Source organism: Centruroides sculpturatus, unplaced genomic scaffold (genome assembly GCF_000671375.1).
Source record: "Centruroides sculpturatus isolate CEXI.00-Female unplaced genomic scaffold, Cexi_2.0 scaffold208, whole genome shotgun sequence".
In the NCBI taxonomy this organism is placed as follows: domain Eukaryota; kingdom Metazoa; phylum Arthropoda; class Arachnida; order Scorpiones; family Buthidae; genus Centruroides; species Centruroides sculpturatus.
In genome coordinates this window covers 550467-577575 of record NW_019385210.1, presented here as the reverse complement: position 1 = coordinate 577575, position 27109 = coordinate 550467, and the positions used below count along the sequence as shown (strand labels likewise).

Here is a 27109-nt window from a genome sequence, read left to right as displayed (position 1 = left end):
TGTGCTAATTCAAATCAATTTTGTCCACATATATATAGTACATATACAGTAATATAATATATATATTAAAATATTTTCAATAAAGTTTGGATGTTTGGATGATTTTAAGTGTAGTTCCATGCATTAAATAGAATAATGGAAACTCCTTTAAAAAGTCATTAATTAAATTTGTTATTTTTTGTGAGATTTTATTTTTAAAGAAAGCAGATAAAAATGAAAATCCATTCATTAGATAGATGGAGGGAAAAAAGGGAAAAGATTCAAATTTAATAAATTTGGAATCTATTAAATTTTACCAATATTGACAAAAATGAAAACTATAAAGAACTGCATCAAGAAATTGAAACATGGAAATGCATTAGCCAGTTTAACACATGCAATCAGTAAACTTCTGAAAAAAAAAGACTTGCTCACCAGATCCTGACATTACAGAAACTTCATGTAAAAGCTTTTGCTGATAAATTCTTTAACCAAAAACAAAAGAAATTACAAATTTTTTTAATCTGTGAACTTTTTAAATTTTAATATTAATATATACATTAAAACACACACACATGCACACACATGCATATATATATGAGTGTGTGTATTTTTCTGTAATAATTCCTGATTTCCATTTCTTTATATACAATTGAACTAATCTGAACAATCATGAATATTAAACAGTTCAAAGTTTCAGTTAGTAAGTGTATACTTTTTATTTTTTAATTATTAAAAAATATATTTATCTAATTTGCATTAATATATATAAATATTTATATAATTTCAAGATTATTTATAAATACAATATAAAAGTGAAGTTACACATATTTAAAATTTAATATTTTTAATTAAAAATTATTTCATTTTAAATTAGTCATTTATATAAAGATTTTTTAATGTTAAATAAATTAAACTGATATTTAAAAATGTGTAAACAAATATACTTGACTAAGAGATATAGAAGATTGACTGTAGGAGTTTTGAATTCCCGATCCTTCAAGTAATTTGAAATTCCTTAAAACTATTAAAAAACCACTTATAGCAACTTTACGAGCATCTATTTCTCTAGAAAAGACAATTATTTTATAATAACAAATAATTTTGTAATTTAATTATTCAAAAATATGTCAATTATTAAAAACAATAAAAATACTTACCTATGAAACAATGCTTTTCGCAAAACAACCATCAGAGCATCTTTCAAAGGAGAACTGATTTTTAATAATGGAGTTAATGCTCTTAAAAATGTAATTGCTGAAGGATAAGGAAGGAATGGTACATAATCTAAAATCTCCCGAAATTTTCTTAAAATATCTAATAGTTGTTGAGGGGCTGCCTTTATGGTTTTAGCTATAACATCTAATGCAATAAAAAATATATATAAATTTTTAATATGAATTTGATTTTATTTATACAAATTTGTTATAAAATTTAGCCTAAATATATATATATATATCTTAATAAAAATTATATTATGATGATTTAGTACTTTTCAGTCAAATAATAAATTCAACAAAATTGAATTATGCATAAATGTAAAAAATTAACTATGAATAAATATAATTTCTGTGCCCATTGAACTTATCTCAAATCTTAAATTTGCTCCAGTCATGTCATATGATGTTGAATGGTCATTTTTAGTTTATAAAAACATGTTAAATAAAAAAAAGGTGTCAATAAAATAGCTGAACATATGAAACAACTTATTGTTATGTACAGTACTGAGAATGTCAACATGAATAAAAATTCATATTGCAGGTACCTATTTTGGCAATTTTACTGTCTGAAATTAGGATATTAACAGCCTATTCACCTATCTCTTTCCATGGTTAAAACTGCCTAAAAATCAAAATTCTAGTAATAAATTTTAAAGTGAATGTCAATATTTTTAAAATTAAAAGTTTAAACAAAATAATTCTTTACAAATATTTTATTCAATCATTCTCAGCCTAACTTCTCTTTAATCAACTTTCCAGTATTGTATCTTTTAATGTGTAGCTATACCAGAGTGCCATAACTGTTGATATTGAACATATCCTAATTGCACCAAAACATTGACAAAATCCTCTCTAAAAAACTTCATAAACTAGAAAGTAAATCTATCCTTAAAAATTTTCTAAAATCTTTTTATTAAATGTTCATTTATTAATACTACCAAGAATGTTCTTATCATAAAAATAAATACCTTTATCTTGTTCTCACAAAAAGACCAAACACATCTGAAACCAGTGAGAGATTATATAATACAAGACAACTTACACGCTGGTTGATCAAAGATTAATCAGTAATCAGACTTTAAAACAAAGATATGTAGAATAATATATATGAAAAGATAGTATTGAGAAATTGATAAAAAGTGCATCTTCAGAAAAAAATAAAAGCTTAGGTAGGATACACTGTGTAAAGTTTCAACATTTCAAATTTCAAACTAAAACAATGAGAAATGAAAATTAAGAAAACCCAAAGAAGAATCCAGAACGGGTTATGAAAGCATTTGTTTTTTATTGCTTAGTTGTATTTTGCACCAATTATTGGTTGTAGAAAGTCTTATTTTATGAGAAAATGAATTGTCCATTATTAAAAATATTGTTCATCTTAACAAAGAAAGTAAGTTTGAAAAATGTTAAGAATTGAGAAAGTAGAATATTGAAAGAAGTCATTGCAGAGCTATTGAGTTAATATTCATTGAACCAACATTTGAGTGAATTTCTTATAATTCAAAATAGTTCTCTTCCTTGAAGTGAAGTACTCCAAAATTCTCTCACAAAGTGAATCAAAATCTACTCACTTTTAGATCATCAAATTTTGCTCTGATCCTACAGAATTCAAACCCCTCTTTCTTTCTTTCAAAAATCTAAATAATGAATTTATTTAAACATATATCGAAAGATGAAAGACTTAGTAAATGTTTATTGTATTAAATCTGTTAATTTGAGACAGGATAAGTATTAAATAATATTACAAGAAAATCAAAATACAAAATTTCCTACTTAAATAATAAATAGTCTCACAACTGAAATAATGCTTTCTTAAATTATTACAATATCAGTACACTGTGCTTTGCTGATAGAAAAAAAATGGACAATTTCAAAATACAAGACACTCGCTAATTTGAACCTGTGCTAATTCAAATCAATTTTGTCCACATATATATAGTACATATACAGTAATATAATATATATATTAAAATATTTTCAATAAAGTTTGGATGTTTGGATGATTTTAAGTGTAGTTCCATGCATTAAATAGAATAATGGAAACTCCTTTAAAAAGTCATTAATTAAATTTGTTATTTTTTGTGAGATTTTATTTTTAAAGAAAGCAGATAAAAATGAAAATCCATTCATTAGATAGATGGAGGGAAAAAAGGGAAAAGATTCAAATTTAATAAATTTGGAATCTATTAAATTTTACCAATATTGACAAAAATGAAAACTATAAAGAACTGCATCAAGAAATTGAAACATGGAAATGCATTAGCCAGTTTAACACATGCAATCAGTAAACTTCTGAAAAAAAAAGACTTGCTCACCAGATCCTGACATTACAGAAACTTCATGTAAAAGCTTTTGCTGATAAATTCTTTAACCAAAAACAAAAGAAATTACAAATTTTTTTAATCTGTGAACTTTTTAAATTTTAATATTAATATATACATTAAAACACACACACATGCACACACATGCATATATATATGAGTGTGTGTATTTTTCTGTAATAATTCCTGATTTCCATTTCTTTATATACAATTGAACTAATCTGAACAATCATGAATATTAAACAGTTCAAAGTTTCAGTTAGTAAGTGTATACTTTTTATTTTTTAATTATTAAAAAATATATTTATCTAATTTGCATTAATATATATAAATATTTATATAATTTCAAGATTATTTATAAATACAATATAAAAGTGAAGTTACACATATTTAAAATTTAATATTTTTAATTAAAAATTATTTCATTTTAAATTAGTCATTTATATAAAGATTTTTTAATGTTAAATAAATTAAACTGATATTTAAAAATGTGTAAACAAATATACTTGACTAAGAGATATAGAAGATTGACTGTAGGAGTTTTGAATTCCCGATCCTTCAAGTAATTTGAAATTCCTTAAAACTATTAAAAAACCACTTATAGCAACTTTACGAGCATCTATTTCTCTAGAAAAGACAATTATTTTATAATAACAAATAATTTTGTAATTTAATTATTCAAAAATATGTCAATTATTAAAAACAATAAAAATACTTACCTATGAAACAATGCTTTTCGCAAAACAACCATCAGAGCATCTTTCAAAGGAGAACTGATTTTTAATAATGGAGTTAATGCTCTTAAAAATGTAATTGCTGAAGGATAAGGAAGGAATGGTACATAATCTAAAATCTCCCGAAATTTTCTTAAAATATCTAATAGTTGTTGAGGGGCTGCCTTTATGGTTTTAGCTATAACATCTAATGCAATAAAAAATATATATAAATTTTTAATATGAATTTGATTTTATTTATACAAATTTGTTATAAAATTTAGCCTAAATATATATATATATATCTTAATAAAAATTATATTATGATGATTTAGTACTTTTCAGTCAAATAATAAATTCAACAAAATTGAATTATGCATAAATGTAAAAAATTAACTATGAATAAATATAATTTCTGTGCCCATTGAACTTATCTCAAATCTTAAATTTGCTCCAGTCATGTCATATGATGTTGAATGGTCATTTTTAGTTTATAAAAACATGTTAAATAAAAAAAAGGTGTCAATAAAATAGCTGAACATATGAAACAACTTATTGTTATGTACAGTACTGAGAATGTCAACATGAATAAAAATTCATATTGCAGGTACCTATTTTGGCAATTTTACTGTCTGAAATTAGGATATTAACAGCCTATTCACCTATCTCTTTCCATGGTTAAAACTGCCTAAAAATCAAAATTCTAGTAATAAATTTTAAAGTGAATGTCAATATTTTTAAAATTAAAAGTTTAAACAAAATAATTCTTTACAAATATTTTATTCAATCATTCTCAGCCTAACTTCTCTTTAATCAACTTTCCAGTATTGTATCTTTTAATGTGTAGCTATACCAGAGTGCCATAACTGTTGATATTGAACATATCCTAATTGCACCAAAACATTGACAAAATCCTCTCTAAAAAACTTCATAAACTAGAAAGTAAATCTATCCTTAAAAATTTTCTAAAATCTTTTTATTAAATGTTCATTTATTAATACTACCAAGAATGTTCTTATCATAAAAATAAATAACTTTATCTTGTTCTCATAAAAATAAATACCTTTATCTTGTTCTCACAAAAAGACCAAACACATCTGAAACCAGTGAGAGTTGTTTTTCACTGCATTGATAACTGCATTATTATATCTCATTATTAACATTGCTGTTTTATAACTGAATCACAACCTATTACTTTGATAAATCCCTCTTACTTTGATAAATCCCTAATTAAAACACTATTATAATACAAATTGCTATCAAAATCTATGATACACAACCCATATATAAGTAGATTCATATTTATTTATGCTACTTACAGAGATAAATTTATATTTGTTTTGGATCAAGGCATTTTGCATTTTTGATAACTAGCATAATCTATATCAGAGGTTCCCAATTTATTTTTATCACAGAACCCTTTTCACCTTAATAAAAACTGTAGGAACCCTGCAGATATAAATGAATTAAAGCATACTAGGTAGTCACTTTGCACCAAAACTGAAACCAAAAGTAAAACTACAATTAAATATAATCAAAATTAATTAATTAAAATTGAAATCGAATCAATTGAAAATTAAAACAATATTTTTAAAAACCATTTAAAAACCATTTAAAAGTTGTTTTGAAATTTTCAAATTGTAAATCAAATTTATTTTTAAATTTATGTTATTTGTGTGCAATAGTGACAACATATATTTTACTGTTTTTATGGTTTCCATTATCTTGTCAAACATTATATCATGATTTTGGTTTGTTCTGTCACCAATAAATTGGTCCCCACCATTTATAAAATTATAAATAACTTTAGCATGTGTATAGTCTCAGATTGAGTCCTTGTATCGTCATACAAGGACTCGATCTGAGACTAGAACAATTACACCTCATGTCCCAAATCTGCATTGGCATATTCATACATCACTAGACTCAACGAATTTTATTGTGGCACCCGAAATTCTTATTGGTAAAACTCTAGGGTTCCACGGAACACAAGTTGGGAACCCAAGCTATAGATAAAATTAAATTAAAAATATAGTTTTTTAGTAAAGAAAATTATAAAAGCTGCAAAAAAACTAAAAATAACAAGTACTCCAGTTGAGTTATCAGAGGAACATCTACAACTGTTCAAATAGAATACACTGCAGAAAAATGAGCAAGCAGATATAAACTAAAAGCAGTTGATATGACTATAAATAGAAAAAAATGTAAAAATATATTAACTATAAATTACACAAAAAACTCTAAGCAATAATGTAGTCATTTTCTAGATTAATTTAGACTACATATTAAGTTTTTCATAAATTAAATACTATGTAAATTAAACTGAAGTCAAAAGGCAAGAAATGTAATGAATAAATATTGCATACATTATAAAACAGAAATGAAAAAGTAAATTTTAAAGTGAATAAAAATTTACCAATATAATGAAAAACTGGTCTTGAAGTTTTGGTTATTACACGATTTAAAATTTGCTGAAGAATTTCTTCTCTAACAGTTTCATGAATCTAGATAACACATTAATATATTTTAATTTACTTTCACATTAAATTAAATAAAAAGTATATATATAATTTTGTATATTAAAAAAATATTTCAAACCTTAAATGTTTCTTGCAATATCTCAGCTCCTAAAGAACATGCATTTTCATTTGGAGTATATGCAGTATGAAATACACCTATATCGGGTATTTTACCAAATGTTCCTTTTGGACCAAATGAATCCATAAGTGTAAATCCAAGTTTAACTAAACTTTGCGTGACATAATCCCAACCAAATTTACTGAAATGTAATTAATAGTACAATATATCTAATTGTAATGTATTAATTTTTCTATAACTATACTTCAAATCAACAATAATAAACAGAAAGGTTAAAGCTATAAAAAGTTTCAAAATTTTATTTTTCAGAAAGTTTAAAATACATTTTATAATTTATAATTTAATTTAAATTGAATATAATTTACTAAATAACTGAATTTATATTTTATATTGTGACACACTGACTTTTTCTCATACTATCAAGATCTTTAGAAGTATTTACATTATGAAAATTTACAATAAGTCATTAAACAAAAGTCATAATGCTACAAGCAATAAATTTTAAAATTAGTCATACATAGTATTCTCATCTTTACAAGCTTGCAATGTGTTGCAATGTGTGTAGCCTTCCAATTGTAATTAATGAGTCTGAATTGTAATTAATCGAATTAAAACATCTAAAATTCCCCAAATATCGAAAAACTGGTAAAAAAAAAATTAAAACAAAGTTCTCACTAAAATTAAGTAAATAAATAAAAATTTTATAATTTTTTGCATTGTAAAATTACATATAACCAGATATTATTAAAAATTATATAAAATCTAATAATTTTAGTGTTTTGATCTGATCAAAACAGTGTCAAATGATTCTTCACTTTAGAAAGCTTATAGATAGAAAGTCTCATTGACAAAAAAGTTATGCATCAAAAAGGTGATTTTAGAATTGAATGGAATTTTATTAGTATGAACATAATGACAATGATGATAAGGATTATAATATCATAGCAAAGCAACAATTTCCTGTGGAACAATGGTACAATTTAAAGAAATCTTTTAGTATCTTATAGCATTTTCTTGCCTGTACAATGTGGATACATATAGCAATACAGTCAGGCATGGAGTCATGCAGGTATTGTATCCTGTGACAATTTCCATGCAGATATTGCAACTTCCAATCCAGATCCTTCACACTCACACATGGCTGAAGCTAGCATCCCATTTGGTCTCATAACAGGTAACAAACCTAGAGATCATGCAGGCCAAAGAAGTTGACAGACATTTTTGGGAAACCCTAGTTATTTGCAACTAAGCATTATCTTGCTGGAAAGTGGCTGTTTGTGGCCCTGTCATAAAAGGCAACACAAAATATACCACTGTGCCATTAGTGTTATTCATAACAGTACTAGATGTAACCAATTATTATATGAGATGGCTTCCCACAACAAGCATACTAGCAGTGGGGCTAGTATGTTGCTAAATAGTAATGGCAAGATTGAAATCATTGGTAGTCATTCATTTTCAAACCAGAATTCATTTCTGTAGCAATCCATGCTTCTCTGCAAATGAAGCTAATATTGGGGTGCTAAGAGCAGGACACACAGTGGTCACCATGTATGCAAATTTGCCTGCCAATGGTACAAGGAAAGACTCGTACCATTGACAGGCATGAGATTTCTACCTGTCTCTGGATGATGGACAAAGATGCTGTTGCAGTTGTTGATATATGTTTCATAATGGATCATCATCTCTCCTGATCATCTGTCTGGACTGTCCAGAGCTTGCTCACCATGTATATAAGCCTGCATGTATATATCCACTGTCTCCAGTACCTTCTCAGTCAAGCCAGAATGGACAAAATAGAGAGTAATTCAGCAAAATGACCACCACCTGCTTTCCTCAGCTCAATGATGCAATCTTTCTCAAATCTCATCAGTTGTGTATAATATCTTTGGCTGCATCATTATACAGACATGTCTGGTGTTTGAAAACCTTCAAGCAACAGATACAGAATTTTTAGTGGGACACTAAAAATTCTGAACACACTGAGCCTCTAGAAGCCTTTTTGTAGGCTACTGAGGTATCAATTTTAAGGTATTCTGATGACATTACCTGGCATGCAATCAGACCACAACTATATTAACACATCTAACTGCAGTAATTACACAATTCTATGTGGATGTGTAACTTTTTGTCAATGAGCATATTAACATATATAGTAATTTTGGACAAAGTGACTGCTTTGGAGTGAAAATTGAACTTCATTCATATATTTTGCCTCTAATAGTAGGAGCTACCCATCAGCTTGGCCATAAAACATTTGACTCAATTTTGCTAGTGGTGTTAGTCATATTAAACGTAACAACGGATGGGCAGAGAGGACTGGGGGGTGCTTCTCGATGCTCAGGAGGAAGGGACGAACCTCCTTGTCCAATAACCACTAGCGTAGGCTCCACCATTCGCAGATGGGTACCTCCAAGCAGCATAAAACAAGATGCAATTACCCCTGAAGAAAAAAATGATCTCGTTTTCAGAAAAGTCAGAGGCATCCTCAATAAGCTTACACCAGAGAAGTTCCACAAGCTGAGCGAGGAGTTACTCAGCATTGGACTTGACTCCACTCAGATATTGAAAGGTGTAATACTTCTGATCTTTGACAAAGCTTTAGATGAACCGAAGTACAGTTCTATGTGTGCGCAGTTATGCCATAAATTATGTAAAGAAGCCCCAAATTTTGACTTTCCTTCAAATAGTTCAAGTAGTCATAGCAGCAACAATAACAACAGCAGTAATACATTCCGTCGTCTTCTCTTAGCTAAGTGTCAAGACAAATTTGAAAATAGAAGAAAGACTAGTGAAGCTTTTGATAAGAACCTTCTTTCTGCAGAAGAGGAAGAGCAACGTGCTGTTGCCAAGCACAAAATGTTGGGAAATATCAAATTTATTGGTGAATTGGGTAAGCAGGGCTTGTTACAGGAGACCATACTCCATCAGTGTGTACACCAGCTCCTGCTTAAAAAGAAGAGGCAAAGTCTCAAAGACATGGCCGAAGACTTGGAATGTCTCTGTCAGATAATGAAGACTGTTGGCCATCNATCAAATTTATTGGTGAATTGGGTAAGCAGGGCTTGTTACAGGAGACCATACTCCATCAGTGTGTACACCAGCTCCTGCTTAAAAAGAAGAGGCAAAGTCTCAAAGACATGGCCGAAGACTTGGAATGTCTCTGTCAGATAATGAAGACTGTTGGCCATCGTCTTGATACTGAAAAGGCAAAGACCAGAATGGAATGGATATTAACATATATATATATAAAAGAGCCAGTTTGAATCCTCAATAGTGTATTAACATAGCAAAATTTCTTAATAAATTTGAAATATATTTTCTGGAAAGATTACTGAAAATAAAATTAAAGAATGAAAATTAATCATATGAAAGAAAAACAATATATTTTCTGGCAGATCCATACAAATATAAATGCATACCTGGTTTTAATTGTTTCTAAAATTAGAGCTGACAAATTATAATTTGCTGATAACATTTCTCTCATCCAATATGAATGAGTTTTCTTTTCATTTTCTTGAAAGTAATAAATTATAATATGTTTCAAGACATCTATTATCTACAAGTCATAAAAAGACTAAATTAATAATTTCACCAATTTTTAAAAATTATTATTCAGAATATTTGAAAAGAGATCCATCTTTTACAATATATTTCTTATTTTTAAAAAACTATTTTTTATCAAATAAAAATAATTTGTAAATTTTAAAATTTAAAATTAGTTTGTTTAAAAAATTTATAATTATTTAGACTTATTATAACAAATAATCTTACTTGTTCTTCAAAACGTTGCATTTTTGCAATTGAAAGAGCAAGTGCAATGCAAAATGAAGAAAGCAAATGTTCTGGTTGATGTTGACTATTCTATAGACATAAAAAAAATGATTTTCAATAACTTTCATAAATTAAAATTTATAATACAAATATAAATAAAAGATTTATTTAGTACCTTTAATAATTTCACAAATTCTTTACCAATTTCTTGATCCTGCTTGGCAGCAAATGTGATATGTAATATAACAGTTCCTTCAATATGTTTAATTGTGTCATTGCTGTGCATGGACTCATTCTCCTTATTTCTATTTTGATACAACGTACATTAATAATAAATTAAAATAGAATGAAAAAGATTTGACAAATCATTCATAATTTTATCATGCTTGCAGTTACCTATCTCTGTTTAACTTCTGTTTCTTTAAAATATCAGCTTGATTTTTAAAATAAAATAATATTTTCTCCAACAACTGTTTTCGAAATCCCTGAAAATAACTTTTCATAAGCAATGTAAACTGAGGAAAATCATTTAAAAATTAATTTTTCAATTTTAATAACCTATTCAATATTTAATTAAGAATTTTGTATCTCAATCTTCCATTTTAAAATATTTTAAATTTTTTTCTGCATTTACTTATGTTTATTTAAATAAATATTTAATTATACAAATAAAATTTTATCATGGAATATTGGCTTCTCAAATTATGAAAGTTTAATTTTAGGTTATTTTAAACAATAAATTAATAAAATATCAGATAAGTGAAATCCATGCAAAGAATTTTTCCTTTGATCAAAGTGACTTTAATCTTGACAGAGATTCTAACAATTTACTTAATCTATTTTCTTTTTAAATGATTATATAAATACTGTATTTTTCCATTAAGTCAACAATTAAGTAAATTAAATTACTATTATCTCATGTATAATATAAGAGATTCATCTTCTAATTATAGACTCCTGGGTTTAGATACTATCTTTTGTCTGTGGTTTTATAACTAAATAGTTATAAATAAATAGGACTTCTTGATTTATTAAAATTTACCTTATTTGTTTATTTAAAGATATTAATTGTAAATATAGTTACAATATTTATAATTTCTTTTTGAATAAGATAGAATCCGCTTATTGTAATTATTTTGGGACTCACGTACACTGATGATAACTGATGTCAACATTAAGGGGAGTAAGTAAGATGACAATTAATGGAAAAGTTTACGGTGAAAACTAGTTTTATTAACCCTGACATTAAAGCAATTAAGAAGTGTATAACTTGAAGACTTTTAAGTATAATTATTATTATTAATTATATAGTAATTCATCCAGCACAATTATAATAGCAAATGCCATCAATTGAAACTACTGTAAAGTGAACAAATGATTAACATTTAAGATTCAAAACAATAGCTAAGACTGACAATTAATAACTAATAATGATTGCATGTTATCAGCCACATGTTCACACTGATATCATGAAAGCACAGCTTAAAAATAGCTATTTACCAATTTACCCATTGACCAAGACTGGTGGAATGCATTAAGCAGCCTACACAATGCATAGAGGTTACTTATACTTGATGCCAAGGGTGCCAATGATGAGTACCTTGGATGTAAAATGAGAAATTTTTCATTTTCACTAAGCAGTTCTTTTGAAAAGGCAAGATATATTGTTTATAAAATCCTGAGTTATATGAATGGTGTTTTGTGTATTTTTGTGTGAGGCATCCCTGTCATTGAATTCTAAAGGAAAATTTTTTTTACCTTTTATTTTAAACAGGTCTTTTGAGAAGTTGAGAATATTGCTTATAAAAATTATAAGCCACATCATAACGGTCATTTTGAATTTCTGTACAATTTGAATTCATTAAACAGACCTAAAAATTGAAAGGACTTAGAAATAATTTAACTGATGAAGACAACAAAGACAAACGAAAATGATCTGTATGACAAAATAAATGCCTTTAAAAACTTGTTTATTTTTGAATTAAAACAACTGAAAAATCCTTTTTGATACTTGGCAATTCATTTATACAAATAATTTAATCTTCTCAAATCTAACAATAGCTTTATGAACTTTTACTATTTCTGTATGTGTTGCTAAAGAAGAATGATCATTTTCCAGGTTAAAACTATTTAAGATCAACAATAACACAAGAAAAACTGGTAATTTAGCAATGATTTCAATAGAACATGATGCATGTGAAAAATTAAATATCATAGAACTTTTTCAAGATTTCACTAATATGAAAGCATGGAAAGTTTCATTCTGATAATAATAAATACACTTAAATTTTTTAATTTAAATTACAGGCCCTATTTTAATTACAAATAACCAATTAATGCTAAACATTATAACAACAATAATGCTAGAGTGCCATATAAATTCTTGCATAAGGACACCAAGCACCCTAGTGCCAGCCTTCTTATTACAATAAATAAAGTCTATAATTGCATGTTAATTTACATGCAGAGTTTATGACAGAGTTAGCTTTCTGGAAAAATGTCATAAATGAAATACAAATTATAAAGTGTTTGAAAAGTTACATTCCAGCACTCAAAATATTTTCATGCATAAATTATAATATTTTGATAATTAAAGCTGTACATATTTTTAGTAATTATTTACATAAATATACATTTTAATAAATAATACATACTACAACTGTTTAAAAAGTGACAAAAAATTAACACTTAGTTTGAATCAAAGTCCTTGAATTGTAATAGCTACATCGGGCCATTTCATTGAACTTGTCTAACAGTGGCATAACAGTGGTTTGACATCTACTGAGAAAAGTATGCACTATTGATGTGAATATATTTGTAGAATTATATGCAAAATTTTTTTTTGTATCTTTTTAATTTAACTTTATGTTTTTTTAATGATTTTTGACATTTTTTCGCTTTGCAAGGTGTCTTAATTTGGACCATTATAAATCAGGGGATACCTATATATGTTTTGGAACATGTTAATTCTGATAACATTAGATAACTTATAACAATATTCCTAATTACAATAAGCATATTCTACTATATTTAATTTATCAGAATAGGCCATTATTAAAAAATTTTCAAATGCTTTAAAATATTTTTTACCTTACTAGATAACAAAAGTAACTGATATACTAAAGTAGGAATTTCTTGCATTTCAACTTCCTGTAATACTTTCAGTAATTTTTCAATTAGCCATTGCAACTCCTCATTTGATAAAGCTACTTCCCTATAAAAGATAAAATCTATTGAAATATGTAATAAAATTATAAAAGTTCTATGCAAACATCATAATAAAACCTTATTTTTGATTATAGAATTTTGTAAAACATTTAGCTAAAAAAAAAAACTTAATTCCTACAGTATGGTCTTTTTTTTTACATGAAAGTTTCATGTCAGCAGCTACCACATAAAATAAGTTTCATATAAATTTTTGCCTAGCCCATGTAGTTACAGATGATTTCTTAGACCAGCAGTTGTCAACCTTTTCTTGTCCACATATCCCTTTGTTAAAAATGAAAAATTGTATGTACTTCTAAACAGTGTAACATGAATTTATTTAATTTATGGCAAACTGAGAAGACTTTCAATTAATTATTAAATCATTGTGGAAAATAAAACTTGCTCCATTTACATAGATTTTTATACATTTTTTATTAACTTACTCTATTTTTTAGCCTGTCTGTCTAGATAAAATCTTGCAACTCATTTTTCACCTACTTCCCAATTTCTTGATAAATTTCTAGTCATTCATTTTGAGTATCTCAAAATAATAAGTGTATTAATAGAAAATAGAACAAAGAAGACTAAGAAAAGCTATCAATTAATTATTAGCAACAGTTATTTGCAATTTTGAAACAATAATTTTACTTTTAATGTGAGGCCCCGGAAATAGCCCCCCCCAAAAGGGAAAGATATAAAAAAAAAGTTTGTTAAGTTCAATCGTCAAGAAAGCAAATTATATAAGTGTCAAATCGGTGACACCAGACTTTGACGTCGACGCTCATAGAGAATAATGGAAAAAACAAAATTTTAGATAAAAGAAGAAAATTCAAAATATTAAAGTTAAGACACAGTTTAGAAAGTAAAATGAAACTAGAGAAATATCAAAATGAGCATAGGTGTCATAGTCAACAATTAAATGTGATCAGAGTCGAAAGGATGGTGTTGGATAAACCATCTCCAGCCGACCTTTCTCGCAAACTTTATGAAGCTCCATTTACACCTGGAGACAGGTGAAAGACCAATTAGAAAACGGTGATGTAAGGTCTATCCAATTAGCAAAAACCCTGTCCTGAAAACTTTATAAAAGCACCAATTTCAAAGACAACAAAACTTCCACTAGACTTCTTTTGTGTTCATGTATCTCCGTTTATGTTCATGCATCCTTTCATCTTTGGTGCATCGACTTTTGAGACTTCGAACTTTTTGCTCAACACTGTCCAGGGGCCCCTACGATGCTGGACTAGATAGTCACTGAAATTTCCTACGATGCTGGACCAGATCGCCACTGAAACCCCGACGACGCAAGACCAGAATCGACGTCGAAATTTCCTACAACACAGGACCTTTCCAACGAGAGAATTTATGTAAGCATTATCATCCAGAATAAACTGTTTGCCTCTGAAAAACACTTGTTTTTGCTGCCTCATAAAACCGCCACTCACATACGCTAAGACCTTAGACCTTCCCGACGGTAGGGAATAAAAATCTCCCTCCCAATCGGCGTTCTTACATTAATAATCATATAATTCTTAAATATGAATTATTTAAATTCATAAATAGTTTTTGTAAAAATATTAATAAATCAATTCCTAAGATATAGAAATGAAAACAATTATTCATTCAAAAATTACATTAGATTAATTTATCAAGAAACAGAAAATAGAATTAAATTAATGATAAACTGATTAACTTTATGTTCTATTTTTTAATTGTATCTAAGCGCTATTTGGAATGTTGATGCTAAGCTAAATTAGTGTGAAAATGTTTCTAAAAAAATAAATATTTTGATTACCATAACTTAGCAGCTGATTCCTTATTATCTGAATATAATACCATTTTATGTAAGTATATTTTTTATGTAGGTTTATTGGATAATTTTTTAAAAATAAATTTTTTAAGTAACTAAAATGATAAAATATTCTGGATTCTTACCTAAATGTTGAAGCCACTTGGACTGCACATTCTGGTTCCCATCTAAAAAGATTTATTTTGTGATTAAATAATGAAAACTAATGTTAAATAAGAAATTAAAATTTACTTGTTTAAACAGAGGCATTTTATTAAATGAGATCTGTATTCTGTACCAGTCATATCTATATTATTTTGAGATACAATATTTCGAGAAGTTAAAGTTGTTAAAACTTTAGGCACAATCTCCAACCATCTGTTTAAAAGAAAAAAATAAATTCAATAAAACATCAAATTCTATTTTTTTGAATTAATAATTCAATAAAATAATACATAAAAATTTGTAAATTCACAAAATAAGATATTTTGCTTATAAAAATCTTTAAAATCTAATTTTAAATTATAATATTCCTTATATTCATATGTGGATATCAGTTCAATTCTCAACTGCAATAATACTTTATAGTACATTTTATTGTATGTTGATATATTCTCTTATCCACTTCAGTCTCTATATGATAAACTAATAATGAAAGTTACTGATCTTAAAATAATGCAATCACTTAACTTAATAACTTGATCAAATTAATCATTAATAAAAATATTTCTATGCATTTGGAGCTAGAACTATTTTAAGATGACCAAGACAAAACCTTTCTCACTTGTTTCTAGCCTTTTATACACAAGTACAAATGTTTTCGGCCTTCTTAATAGGTCTTCTTCAGGTACACTGTGGTCTGTTAGAATGTCGTATGTTCATACTCATGTATAAAAGGCTAGAAACAAGTGAGAAAGGTTTTGTCTTGGTCATAATAAAAACATTATATATTATTATTCTAACACCTGAAAAAATAATCATACAAAGTTTAAAATTTTTAAAAAAATTGAATTAAAATTTTGAAATAATTATAACAAATAATATTAATTTTCAACAGTAACAAATTTTCTCAAGTTGTACAGAATCTTTCTTAACTCACATTCACTACATATATTTCAATATCAAAAATGTCTACATTTATCAAGAAAAATGATTAAATTCTTATTTATGTTATTTAAAATATGAAATTTGCATTAACAGAATTAAATTAAATTAAAAATTGCATTTATAGTTTATTTAAAACTTTCAATTCTTAAAATTATTATAATCACAATATATAATAACAATAATAGTAATAATAAAGCATCTGTGGAGAATGGCTAAGGTACTTATTGTGCCAATTATCCTTTCTTGCACAGCATCCTACCAAACACACTACACATATCTCAAAACATATAATTTACAAAAGTATATACAGTAGAGCATCGTTTATCCGAAGGTCAGTTATCCGAAATGTCGGTTATCCGAAGGAATTTCAGTCAACAAATTTAAATTTTCGCCAGTTCTGTGGCGCTGTAATCTTTGGCTATGTCTTCGGCTACTCAAATATTTTACGTTTTTGATACTAAATTAACTTCTGAAGTATTATATTTTTCAATATATTTATTTTGTTTGTACAAAATAAAAAAATAATTTTTAACGATACAATAGTCTTCGTTAGGCTTAACATCGACGAAAATTCAACGCAAAGCGACACGCAACGGAGAAAAATTTCAACACGGGATAAATTAATATATTTTTTCGTACATAATTGGTTATCCGAAAAATAAGTTATCCGAACAACCCCAGTCCCCAATTGATTCGGATAAATGACGCTCTACTGTATATCACACTGCAGAAACCTGCCATACTAAAAACGTGTCACACAGTCAGGAAATTTTTGAACATAGATACATACACAAAACATTTGTTTTCTATAGTTAGGTCTTAACTTTGGCCTGGCATAGTATAAGGAATCAGTATACAGTGGTGCCTCGTATAGCATACTTAATCCGTTTCAGGTGCACATCCGTTAAGTGAAAAGTCCATTATACGAAATGCATTTTCCCATAGAAATACATGTTAAAACATATAATTCATTCTGCAGCATAAAATAACTGTACTGTACCATACAAAAAATGAAAATAGAGCAGTCACCAATTATGCCAGGTGAGGAGATGTTGTGAGGAGGAGGTGGAGGAACACTTTCTTCACACATTCATACAGACACACACTTTTTACACATTGCAGCAGGTCTCTTTTTATTGTTTTTTAATCGGAGTCATATTCAGGAGAGGCTATCGGGGCTTGGAGGGTCAACTCCTCTTGTTCCATCCTTTCTTTTTGGCAGCTGGCTTCTTGAAAAACATGTCCAAGGTGGTCTGTTTCTCTCTCTTCTTCAACACATGTCCGAAATGATGGGCAAGGGTGTCATTGTAGAGCTCATTGATCCTGTTGGCCTCAGCTGTGTTTGGATAGTGAGTGTTGATAAACACTCCCCATTTGACAAGGAAGTCCTTGATGGAAGCAGTTGAAATTGGTTGATTGGATTGCTCCTCCTCATCATCAGATGAAGCTTCCCTTTGAGTTTCATCATGTTCCTGGGGTAGAAGTTCTTGGAGCTCTTCTTGGTATTCTTCAATGAGCTCCTCCACATCCTCCACCTCCAATCCAACTCTTGGGCTGTCAAGATGATCTCCTGCACCACTTCTGTATCTTCAGCTGGTTCTTCTTGGGTCCATTCAAGAACAAGCCTCTTCCAGGCTGAATTGCGGGTCTTCTGCATGACTTCTCCCCAGGCCTTCTGGATGAGTCTGATTGCCACAAGAACATCAAACTTCTCTTCCCAGAACTTTTGGACGGTCATGTCTCCACAAAGCTGACATTCTTCAAACACCTTCATGAAGAGAGCTCTGGTGTTCAGTTTTTTTGAAGTTGGCAATGACTTGCTGATCCATTGGCTGAAGGATGGCAGTGGTGTTTGCTGGCAGATACTGCACCTTGATGAAAAGATAGTTTTCTTCCAGAATGTCCTCCAGATCTTTTGAGTGACCAGGGGCATTGTCCAGTATCAGCAGGGCTTTGAGCAGCAGCTCTTTGTCCGGCAGGTATTTCTTTACAGCAGGAGCAAAGGTTTCCAGGATCTATTCCTTGAAGACAACCTGTGTAACCCAGGCTTTTTGGTTAGACTTCCAATGGACAGACAGGTTGGACTTGACAATGTGGTTCTTCTTGAAAACCCTGGGATTTTCAGAATGGTAAATCAGCAGGGGTTTGATCTTCAGGTCTCCGCTGGCATTGGCTGCAAAAAGGAGTGTCAGCCTATCCTTCATGGGCTTGTGTCCAAGCAAAGTCTTTTCCTCCTTGATAATGAAGGTCCTGTTGGGCATCTTCTTCCAGAAAAGACCAGTTTCGTCAGCATTAAAAACTTGTTGCAGGCAGTATCCTTCATTCTTGAGAAATTGTTAAAAATCAACAGAGAACTTCTCTGCTTCTTCCTTGTCATTACTGCCATCCTCACCATGCATGGTGATGCTGTGGATTCCACACCTTTTCTTGAACCTAAGAAACCACCCCCTGCTGGCTTTAAACTTCTTCTTCATTGACACTGCTGCTGCTTGTTCCAGGAGTGTTTTTCTTCAACTCATCATAGATGAGTTTGGCTTTTTTACAGATAACTTCTTGGTAGAAATATCACCTCTCACCTGTCTGTCATTGATCCAAACCATTAACAGCCTTTCCATTTCATCATGGAGTGAAGACCTACACTTCATATGGAAGATCTTGGAGACTTCTTGGCAACCTTGGCTGACTTGATGGCATCTTTCTTGCTTAAAATGGTGTTGATGGTGGTCTTGCTGAGACCAAACTCTAAAAACAAACTACTCACCACACCTCAATAATAATCACATACACTGAACCAATTTACGGTGTGGTACGATAAACGATGAAAAATAACGAAAAACAAACGTTTTCGAACCCCTTCTGGGCTCTTCATCAGGTTCCTACGGTTTTAGCTCGTAAATTCGAATAACGAATGTCGTTAAAATAAGTTCGATCTTCAGTTCGAATCGTTCTTTCAAACTTATACGACGTGCATGCGTGCCGAGTCTGCCTACTCGGATATAACGGGCGGCTAAATCGTGTTGTGAATCAACTCTTGCCAGGCCATCAACAAAAGCATCTCCTCTTTAAAATTTATGCACGTAGTATCGATAGACTCTCTTTCGATACTACTTGCCAAACTCTTTGACAAGGTTACACTGTTTTACCCCACTTTCACTCCTGATGATTTCTTGCTTTGTTTCAATTGAAATCACCTTTCTGTTTTTTTTTAGAAGCCATGATTTGCACAACACTTGAATAAATGTAAATACCGTGCACTTAATGATGTACGTAATAAACAAGGAAGCAAGCCGAATCCCAACAGGAGCTCTGTACTTCAGATATACTAATAATATATTCTAAAAATAGCAGATTGTCATTGGCAACGGCAAAAGAGTGGAAACATCGTTCANATAGACATAAAAAAAATGATTTTCAATAACTTTCATAAATTAAAATTTATAATACAAATATAAATAAAAGATTTATTTAGTACCTTTAATAATTTCACAAATTCTTTACCAATTTCTTGATCCTGCTTGGCAGCAAATGTGATATGTAATATAACAGTTCCTTCAATATGTTTAATTGTGTCATTGCTGTGCATGGACTCATTCTCCTTATTTCTATTTTGATACAACGTACATTAATAATAAATTAAAATAGAATGAAAAAGATTTGACAAATCATTCATAATTTTATCATGCTTGCAGTTACCTATCTCTGTTTAACTTCTGTTTCTTTAAAATATCAGCTTGATTTTTAAAATAAAATAATATTTTCTCCAACAACTGTTTTCGAAATCCCTGAAAATAACTTTTCATAAGCAATGTAAACTGAGGAAAATCATTTAAAAATTAATTTTTCAATTTTAATAACCTATTCAATATTTAATTAAGAATTTTGTATCTCAATCTTCCATTTTAAAATATTTTAAATTTTTTTCTGCATTTACTTATGTTTATTTAAATAAATATTTAATTATACAAATAAAATTTTATCATGGAATATTGGCTTCTCAAATTATGAAAGTTTAATTTTAGGTTATTTTAAACAATAAATTAATAAAATATCAGATAAGTGAAATCCATGCAAAGAATTTTTCCTTTGATCAAAGTGACTTTAATCTTGACAGAGATTCTAACAATTTACTTAATCTATTTTCTTTTTAAATGATTATATAAATACTGTATTTTTCCATTAAGTCAACAATTAAGTAAATTAAATTACTATTATCTCATGTATAATATAAGAGATTCATCTTCTAATTATAGACTCCTGGGTTTAGATACTATCTTTTGTCTGTGGTTTTATAACTAAATAGTTATAAATAAATAGGACTTCTTGATTTATTAAAATTTACCTTATTTGTTTATTTAAAGATATTAATTGTAAATATAGTTACAATATTTATAATTTCTTTTTGAATAAGATAGAATCCGCTTATTGTAATTATTTTGGGACTCACGTACACTGATGATAACTGATGTCAACATTAAGGGGAGTAAGTAAGATGACAATTAATGGAAAAGTTTACGGTGAAAACTAGTTTTATTAACCCTGACATTAAAGCAATTAAGAAGTGTATAACTTGAAGACTTTTAAGTATAATTATTATTATTAATTATATAGTAATTCATCCAGCACAATTATAATAGCAAATGCCATCAATTGAAACTACTGTAAAGTGAACAAATGATTAACATTTAAGATTCAAAACAATAGCTAAGACTGACAATTAATAACTAATAATGATTGCATGTTATCAGCCACATGTTCACACTGATATCATGAAAGCACAGCTTAAAAATAGCTATTTACCAATTTACCCATTGACCAAGACTGGTGGAATGCATTAAGCAGCCTACACAATGCATAGAGGTTACTTATACTTGATGCCAAGGGTGCCAATGATGAGTACCTTGGATGTAAAATGAGAAATTTTTCATTTTCACTAAGCAGTTCTTTTGAAAAGGCAAGATATATTGTTTATAAAATCCTGAGTTATATGAATGGTGTTTTGTGTATTTTTGTGTGAGGCATCCCTGTCATTGAGTTCTAAAGGAAAATTTTTTTTTACCTTTTATTTTAAACAGGTCTTTTGAGAAGTTGAGAATATTGCTTATAAAAATTATAAGCCACATCATAACGGTCATTTTGAATTTCTGTACAATTTGAATTCATTAAACAGACCTAAAAATTGAAAGGACTTAGAAATAATTTAACTGATGAAGACAACAAAGACAAACGAAAATGATCTGTATGACAAAATAAATGCCTTTAAAAACTTGTTTATTTTTGAATTAAAACAACTGAAAAATCCTTTTTGATACTTGGCAATTCATTTATACAAATAATTTAATCTTCTCAAATCTAACAATAGCTTTATGAACTTTTACTATTTCTGTATGTGTTGCTAAAGAAGAATGATCATTTTCCAGGTTAAAACTATTTAAGATCAACAATAACACAAGAAAAACTGGTAATTTAGCAATGATTTCAATAGAACATGATGCATGTGAAAAATTAAATATCATAGAACTTTTTCAAGATTTCACTAATATGAAAGCATGGAAAGTTTCATTCTGATAATAATAAATACACTTAAATTTTTTAATTTAAATTACAGGCCCTATTTTAATTACAAATAACCAATTAATGCTAAACATTATAACAACAATAATGCTAGAGTGCCATATAAATTCTTGCATAAGGACACCAAGCACCCTAGTGCCAGCCTTCTTATTACAATAAATAAAGTCTATAATTGCATGTTAATTTACATGCAGAGTTTATGACAGAGTTAGCTTTCTGGAAAAATGTCATAAATGAAATACAAATTATAAAGTGTTTGAAAAGTTACATTCCAGCACTCAAAATATTTTCATGCATAAATTATAATATTTTGATAATTAAAGCTGTACATATTTTTAGTAATTATTTACATAAATATACATTTTAATAAATAATACATACTACAACTGTTTAAAAAGTGACAAAAAATTAACACTTAGTTTGAATCAAAGTCCTTGAATTGTAATAGCTACATCGGGCCATTTCATTGAACTTGTCTAACAGTGGCATAACAGTGGTTTGACATCTACTGAGAAAAGTATGCACTATTGATGTGAATATATTTGTAGAATTATATGCAAAATTTTTTTTTGTATCTTTTTAATTTAACTTTATGTTTTTTTAATGATTTTTGACATTTTTTCGCTTTGCAAGGTGTCTTAATTTGGACCATTATAAATCAGGGGATACCTATATATGTTTTGGAACATGTTAATTCTGATAACATTAGATAACTTATAACAATATTCCTAATTACAATAAGCATATTCTACTATATTTAATTTATCAGAATAGGCCATTATTAAAAAATTTTCAAATGCTTTAAAATATTTTTTACCTTACTAGATAACAAAAGTAACTGATATACTAAAGTAGGAATTTCTTGCATTTCAACTTCCTGTAATACTTTCAGTAATTTTTCAATTAGCCATTGCAACTCCTCATTTGATAAAGCTACTTCCCTATAAAAGATAAAATCTATTGAAATATGTAATAAAATTATAAAAGTTCTATGCAAACATCATAATAAAACCTTATTTTTGATTATAGAATTTTGTAAAACATTTAGCTAAAAAAAAAAACTTAATTCCTACAGTATGGTCTTTTTTTTTACATGAAAGTTTCATGTCAGCAGCTACCACATAAAATAAGTTTCATATAAATTTTTGCCTAGCCCATGTAGTTACAGATGATTTCTTAGACCAGCAGTTGTCAACCTTTTCTTGTCCACATATCCCTTTGTTAAAAATGAAAAATTGTATGTACTTCTAAACAGTGTAACATGAATTTATTTAATTTATGGCAAACTGAGAAGACTTTCAATTAATTATTAAATCATTGTGGAAAATAAAACTTGCTCCATTTACATAGATTTTTATACATTTTTTATTAACTTACTCTATTTTTTAGCCTGTCTGTCTAGATAAAATCTTGCAACTCATTTTTCACCTACTTCCCAATTTCTTGATAAATTTCTAGTCATTCATTTTGAGTATCTCAAAATAATAAGTGTATTAATAGAAAATAGAACAAAGAAGACTAAGAAAAGCTATCAATTAATTATTAGCAACAGTTATTTGCAATTTTGAAACAATAATTTTACTTTTAATGTGAGGCCCCGGAAATAGCCCCCCCCAAAAGGGAAAGATATAAAAAAAAAGTTTGTTAAGTTCAATCGTCAAGAAAGCAAATTATATAAGTGTCAAATCGGTGACACCAGACTTTGACGTCGACGCTCATAGAGAATAATGGAAAAAACAAAATTTTAGATAAAAGAAGAAAATTCAAAATATTAAAGTTAAGACACAGTTTAGAAAGTAAAATGAAACTAGAGAAATATCAAAATGAGCATAGGTGTCATAGTCAACAATTAAATGTGATCAGAGTCGAAAGGATGGTGTTGGATAAACCATCTCCAGCCGACCTTTCTCGCAAACTTTATGAAGCTCCATTTACACCTGGAGACATGTGAAAGACCAATTATAAAACGGTGATGTAAGGTCTATCCAATTAGCAAAAAGCCTGTCCTGAAAACTTTATAAAAGCACCAATTTCAAAGACAACAAAACTTCCACTAGACTTCTTTTGTGTTCATGTATCTCCGTTTTTGTTCATGCATCCTTTCATCTTTGGTGCATCGACTTTTGAGACTTCGAACTTTTTGCTCAACACTGTCCAGGGGCCCCTACGATGCTGGACTAGATAGTCACTGAAATTTCCTACGATGCTGGACCAGATCGCCACTGAAACCCCGACGACGCAAGACCAGAATCGACGTCGAAATTTCCTACAACACAGGACCTTTCCAACGAGAGAATTTATGTAAGCATTATCATCCAGAATAAACTGTTTGCCTCTGAAAAACACTTGTTTTTGCTGCCTCATAAAACCGCCACTCACATACGCTAAGACCTTAGACCTTCCCGACGGTAGGGAATAAAAATCTCCCTCCCAATCGGCGTTCTTACATTAATAATCATATAATTCTTAAATATGAATTATTTAAATTCATAAATAGTTTTTGTAAAAATATTAATAAATCAATTCCTAAGATATAGAAATGAAAACAATTATTCATTCAAAAATTACATTAGATTAATTTATCAAGAAACAGAAAATAGAATTAAATTAATGATAAACTGATTAACTTTATGTTCTATTTTTTAATTGTATCTAAGCGCTATTTGGAATGTTGATGCTAAGCTAAATTAGTGTGAAAATGTTTCTAAAAAAATAAATATTTTGATTACCATAACTTAGCAGCTGATTCCTTATTATCTGAATATAATACCATTTTATGTAAGTATATTTTTTATGTAGGTTTATTGGATAATTTTTTAAAAATAAATTTTTTAAGTAACTAAAATGATAAAATATTCTGGATTCTTACCTAAATGTTGAAGCCACTTGGACTGCACATTCTGGTTCCCATCTAAAAAGATTTATTTTGTGATTAAATAATGAAAACTAATGTTAAATAAGAAATTAAAATTTACTTGTTTAAACAGAGGCATTTTATTAAATGAGATCTGTATTCTGTACCAGTCATATCTATATTATTTTGAGATACAATATTTCGAGAAGTTAAAGTTGTTAAAACTTTAGGCACAATCTCCAACCATCTGTTTAAAAGAAAAAAATAAATTCAATAAAACATCAAATTCTATTTTTTTGAATTAATAATTCAATAAAATAATACTATGTTCAAGTTGACATAATATTGCACATCACTTAAAAGTGAGATTTGATAAAATATAGCTATATTACCAAAATAATAATTCAATAAAATAATAATATGTTCAAGTTGACATAATATTGCACATCACTTAAAAGTGAGATTTGATAAAATATAGCTATATTACCAAAGTAGTAATGACTGATGTGTAGCTAATAAGCAGTCAGGATATTTGGAAAGTTTCTCCAAATTTCTAATTATTCTGCAAGATTCTTATATGAAGTGTCACCAGAAGTTTAAGTCATGTTCCTGTAGAAGCTTGATCAAGTTTTGCCTAATGTGTCATATTTATGGAAGAAAATGTGGCATGGACTCTGTATAAAAGAATGAATTTTGAGAAACTCTGCTAAGTGAAGATCTTATATGAGAATTACTGTAACCTGTGAAAAATAGAAGAAATGTCAGTCATTTCTAGAAAAACAATCCATCAACAAGAACAGGCAAGAAAGAAACTTGGAAGATAACCTCTCTAAAAAAACCCAGTATAGGAGACATTTGTTATGACTAACATAGACAATCATACAAAATCAGCTTGTTAGAAATCATCACCTCTGGGAATCTGGATCAAAATGTATCCGCCATATTATCAACACAGTTCTGCAATATGGGAGTTTTAACTATTGCAAAATATTGAAGAAACTGCTTCTGTGGCCACAAGGACAAGCAGAAGTGACTGGAATTCTCCTGGCACCATCTTTCTGAGGGTATCAATTTTAATTACCCTCAGATTGATGAAAAGCAATTTTCTCAGGATGGTCTGGACAACTTATAGTGTTGTGTACTCATATGATCATACTGCACCCAACTATCAATACAGAGAAAGTTTTATGATTTTAGGAGAGGAAAGTTAAAGTTCTCAATTAGAACATAGAAGTCTAATAGGAGTACTATCTGGAGGACCTTCAGCACATCTTCCTCTTATGGATCAAGTGCCTGTTTGGCTGCAATAAATGGATATACAGCAATGTATGAATACATGAAGCCAGATGACTCATCTGGTGTTTCCAGACCAACAATGTAAATGTCTGTCCTGGCATACAAGAAATTCAGATCTAAAAATCAGAAAAAATCTGGCATATTTTAGAATGCAAATATATCAAAATCAACAGTACAGTCATACCCCGACTTACGCTACCCCAGAGTTATGCGATTTTCAAATCTCGTCGATTCATCTTTTGTTTGAGCGCCACGCAACTCTTTGATTATTCACTCCCCCCCACACTATTGTCCAGCTTACATGTTCGGATGTGTCGCGCGGAATCGACGCATAGCTACAATTTATTTTGTGTAATTTATTTCTGTTTGTTATATCTACGGAGACTTGAGAGACTCTATGTGGTGATTTCTTGTAACCATGAACGAACCAAATGGCGAGATAAGATTAACGAGAACATTTATTAGCTTACGTACATCCTACTTGGATTTTACACAAAGGCATCTACAATCGTGAACAATTGACAAAAAAAGTAAACATTTATCAGATAATAAACAAAGACTCATTTTGTAAACAATTTACCTTTTGTATATACAACTGACAAGATTACCTTTCAAATTATAAACAGACTCGATCCCAAGCGGTCTTTTGATCGTCGGACATACAAAAGAAATGAACAGAT

At 28.8% G+C, this 27109-nt stretch overlaps 3 protein-coding genes across 3 annotated transcripts; all 3 read right to left on the bottom strand.

Moving 5' to 3' along the window:
* Nucleotides 1-902: 902 nt before the first annotated feature.
* On the bottom strand, nucleotides 903-1351 carry LOC111636173 (Fanconi anemia group I protein-like; the record flags this gene model as incomplete). The annotated part of the gene is made up of 2 exons (XM_023381367.1): nucleotides 903-1047; nucleotides 1140-1351. Coding segments are annotated over 2 exons (357 nt in total), but the record flags the coding sequence as incomplete, so codon positions are not given.
* A 440-nt stretch (nucleotides 1352-1791) lies between these two features.
* LOC111636172 (Fanconi anemia group I protein-like) lies at nucleotides 1792-18641 on the bottom strand. The gene is made up of 13 exons (XM_023381366.1): nucleotides 18076-18641; nucleotides 15854-15979; nucleotides 15748-15789; nucleotides 13696-13819; nucleotides 11002-11090; nucleotides 10781-10910; nucleotides 10606-10695; nucleotides 10254-10390; nucleotides 6832-7012; nucleotides 6650-6737; nucleotides 4240-4441; nucleotides 4027-4147; nucleotides 1792-1821 (listed from the first exon to the last, which is right to left on the bottom strand). Exons 1-13 carry the CDS (start codon nucleotides 18639-18641, stop codon nucleotides 1792-1794), a joined length of 1926 nt encoding a protein of 641 aa, XP_023237134.1.
* Nucleotides 18642-18723: 82 nt separating this feature from the next.
* Nucleotides 18724-25380, bottom strand: LOC111636171 (Fanconi anemia group I protein-like). Its single transcript, XM_023381365.1, has 6 exons — nucleotides 25255-25380; nucleotides 25149-25190; nucleotides 23097-23220; nucleotides 20402-20490; nucleotides 20181-20310; nucleotides 18724-19032 (listed from the first exon to the last, which is right to left on the bottom strand). The coding sequence occupies exons 1-6, from the start codon at nucleotides 25305-25307 to the stop codon at nucleotides 18724-18726; spliced, it is 747 nt and encodes a 248-aa protein (XP_023237133.1). The 5' UTR covers nucleotides 25308-25380.
* Nucleotides 25381-27109: the final 1729 nt, after the last annotated feature.

Excerpts from the sequence above, each read along its gene's own strand:
- LOC111636172 (XM_023381366.1), bottom strand. The coding sequence starts at position 18,641 with ATGCCCCTGGTCACTCAAAAGATCTGGAGGACATTCTGGAAGAAAACT. Across the intron at positions 10,391-10,605 it reads TGCAACGTTTTGAAGAACAA|ATAATAGATGTCTTGAAACA; the intron begins GTAAGATTATTT and ends TATGACTTGTAG. Across the intron at positions 7,013-10,253 it reads TTAGAAACAATTAAAACCAG|TAAATTTGGTTGGGATTATG; the intron begins GTATGCATTTAT and ends ATTACATTTCAG.
- LOC111636171 (XM_023381365.1), bottom strand. The coding sequence starts at position 25,307 with ATGACTGGTACAGAATACAGATCTCATTTAATAAAATGCCTCTGTTTA. Across the intron at positions 23,221-25,148 it reads CAAGTGGCTTCAACATTTAG|GGAAGTAGCTTTATCAAATG; the intron begins GTAAGAATCCAG and ends TATCTTTTATAG. Across the intron at positions 20,311-20,401 it reads CAGAAGTTAAACAGAGATAG|AAATAAGGAGAATGAGTCCA; the intron begins GTAACTGCAAGC and ends GTATCAAAATAG.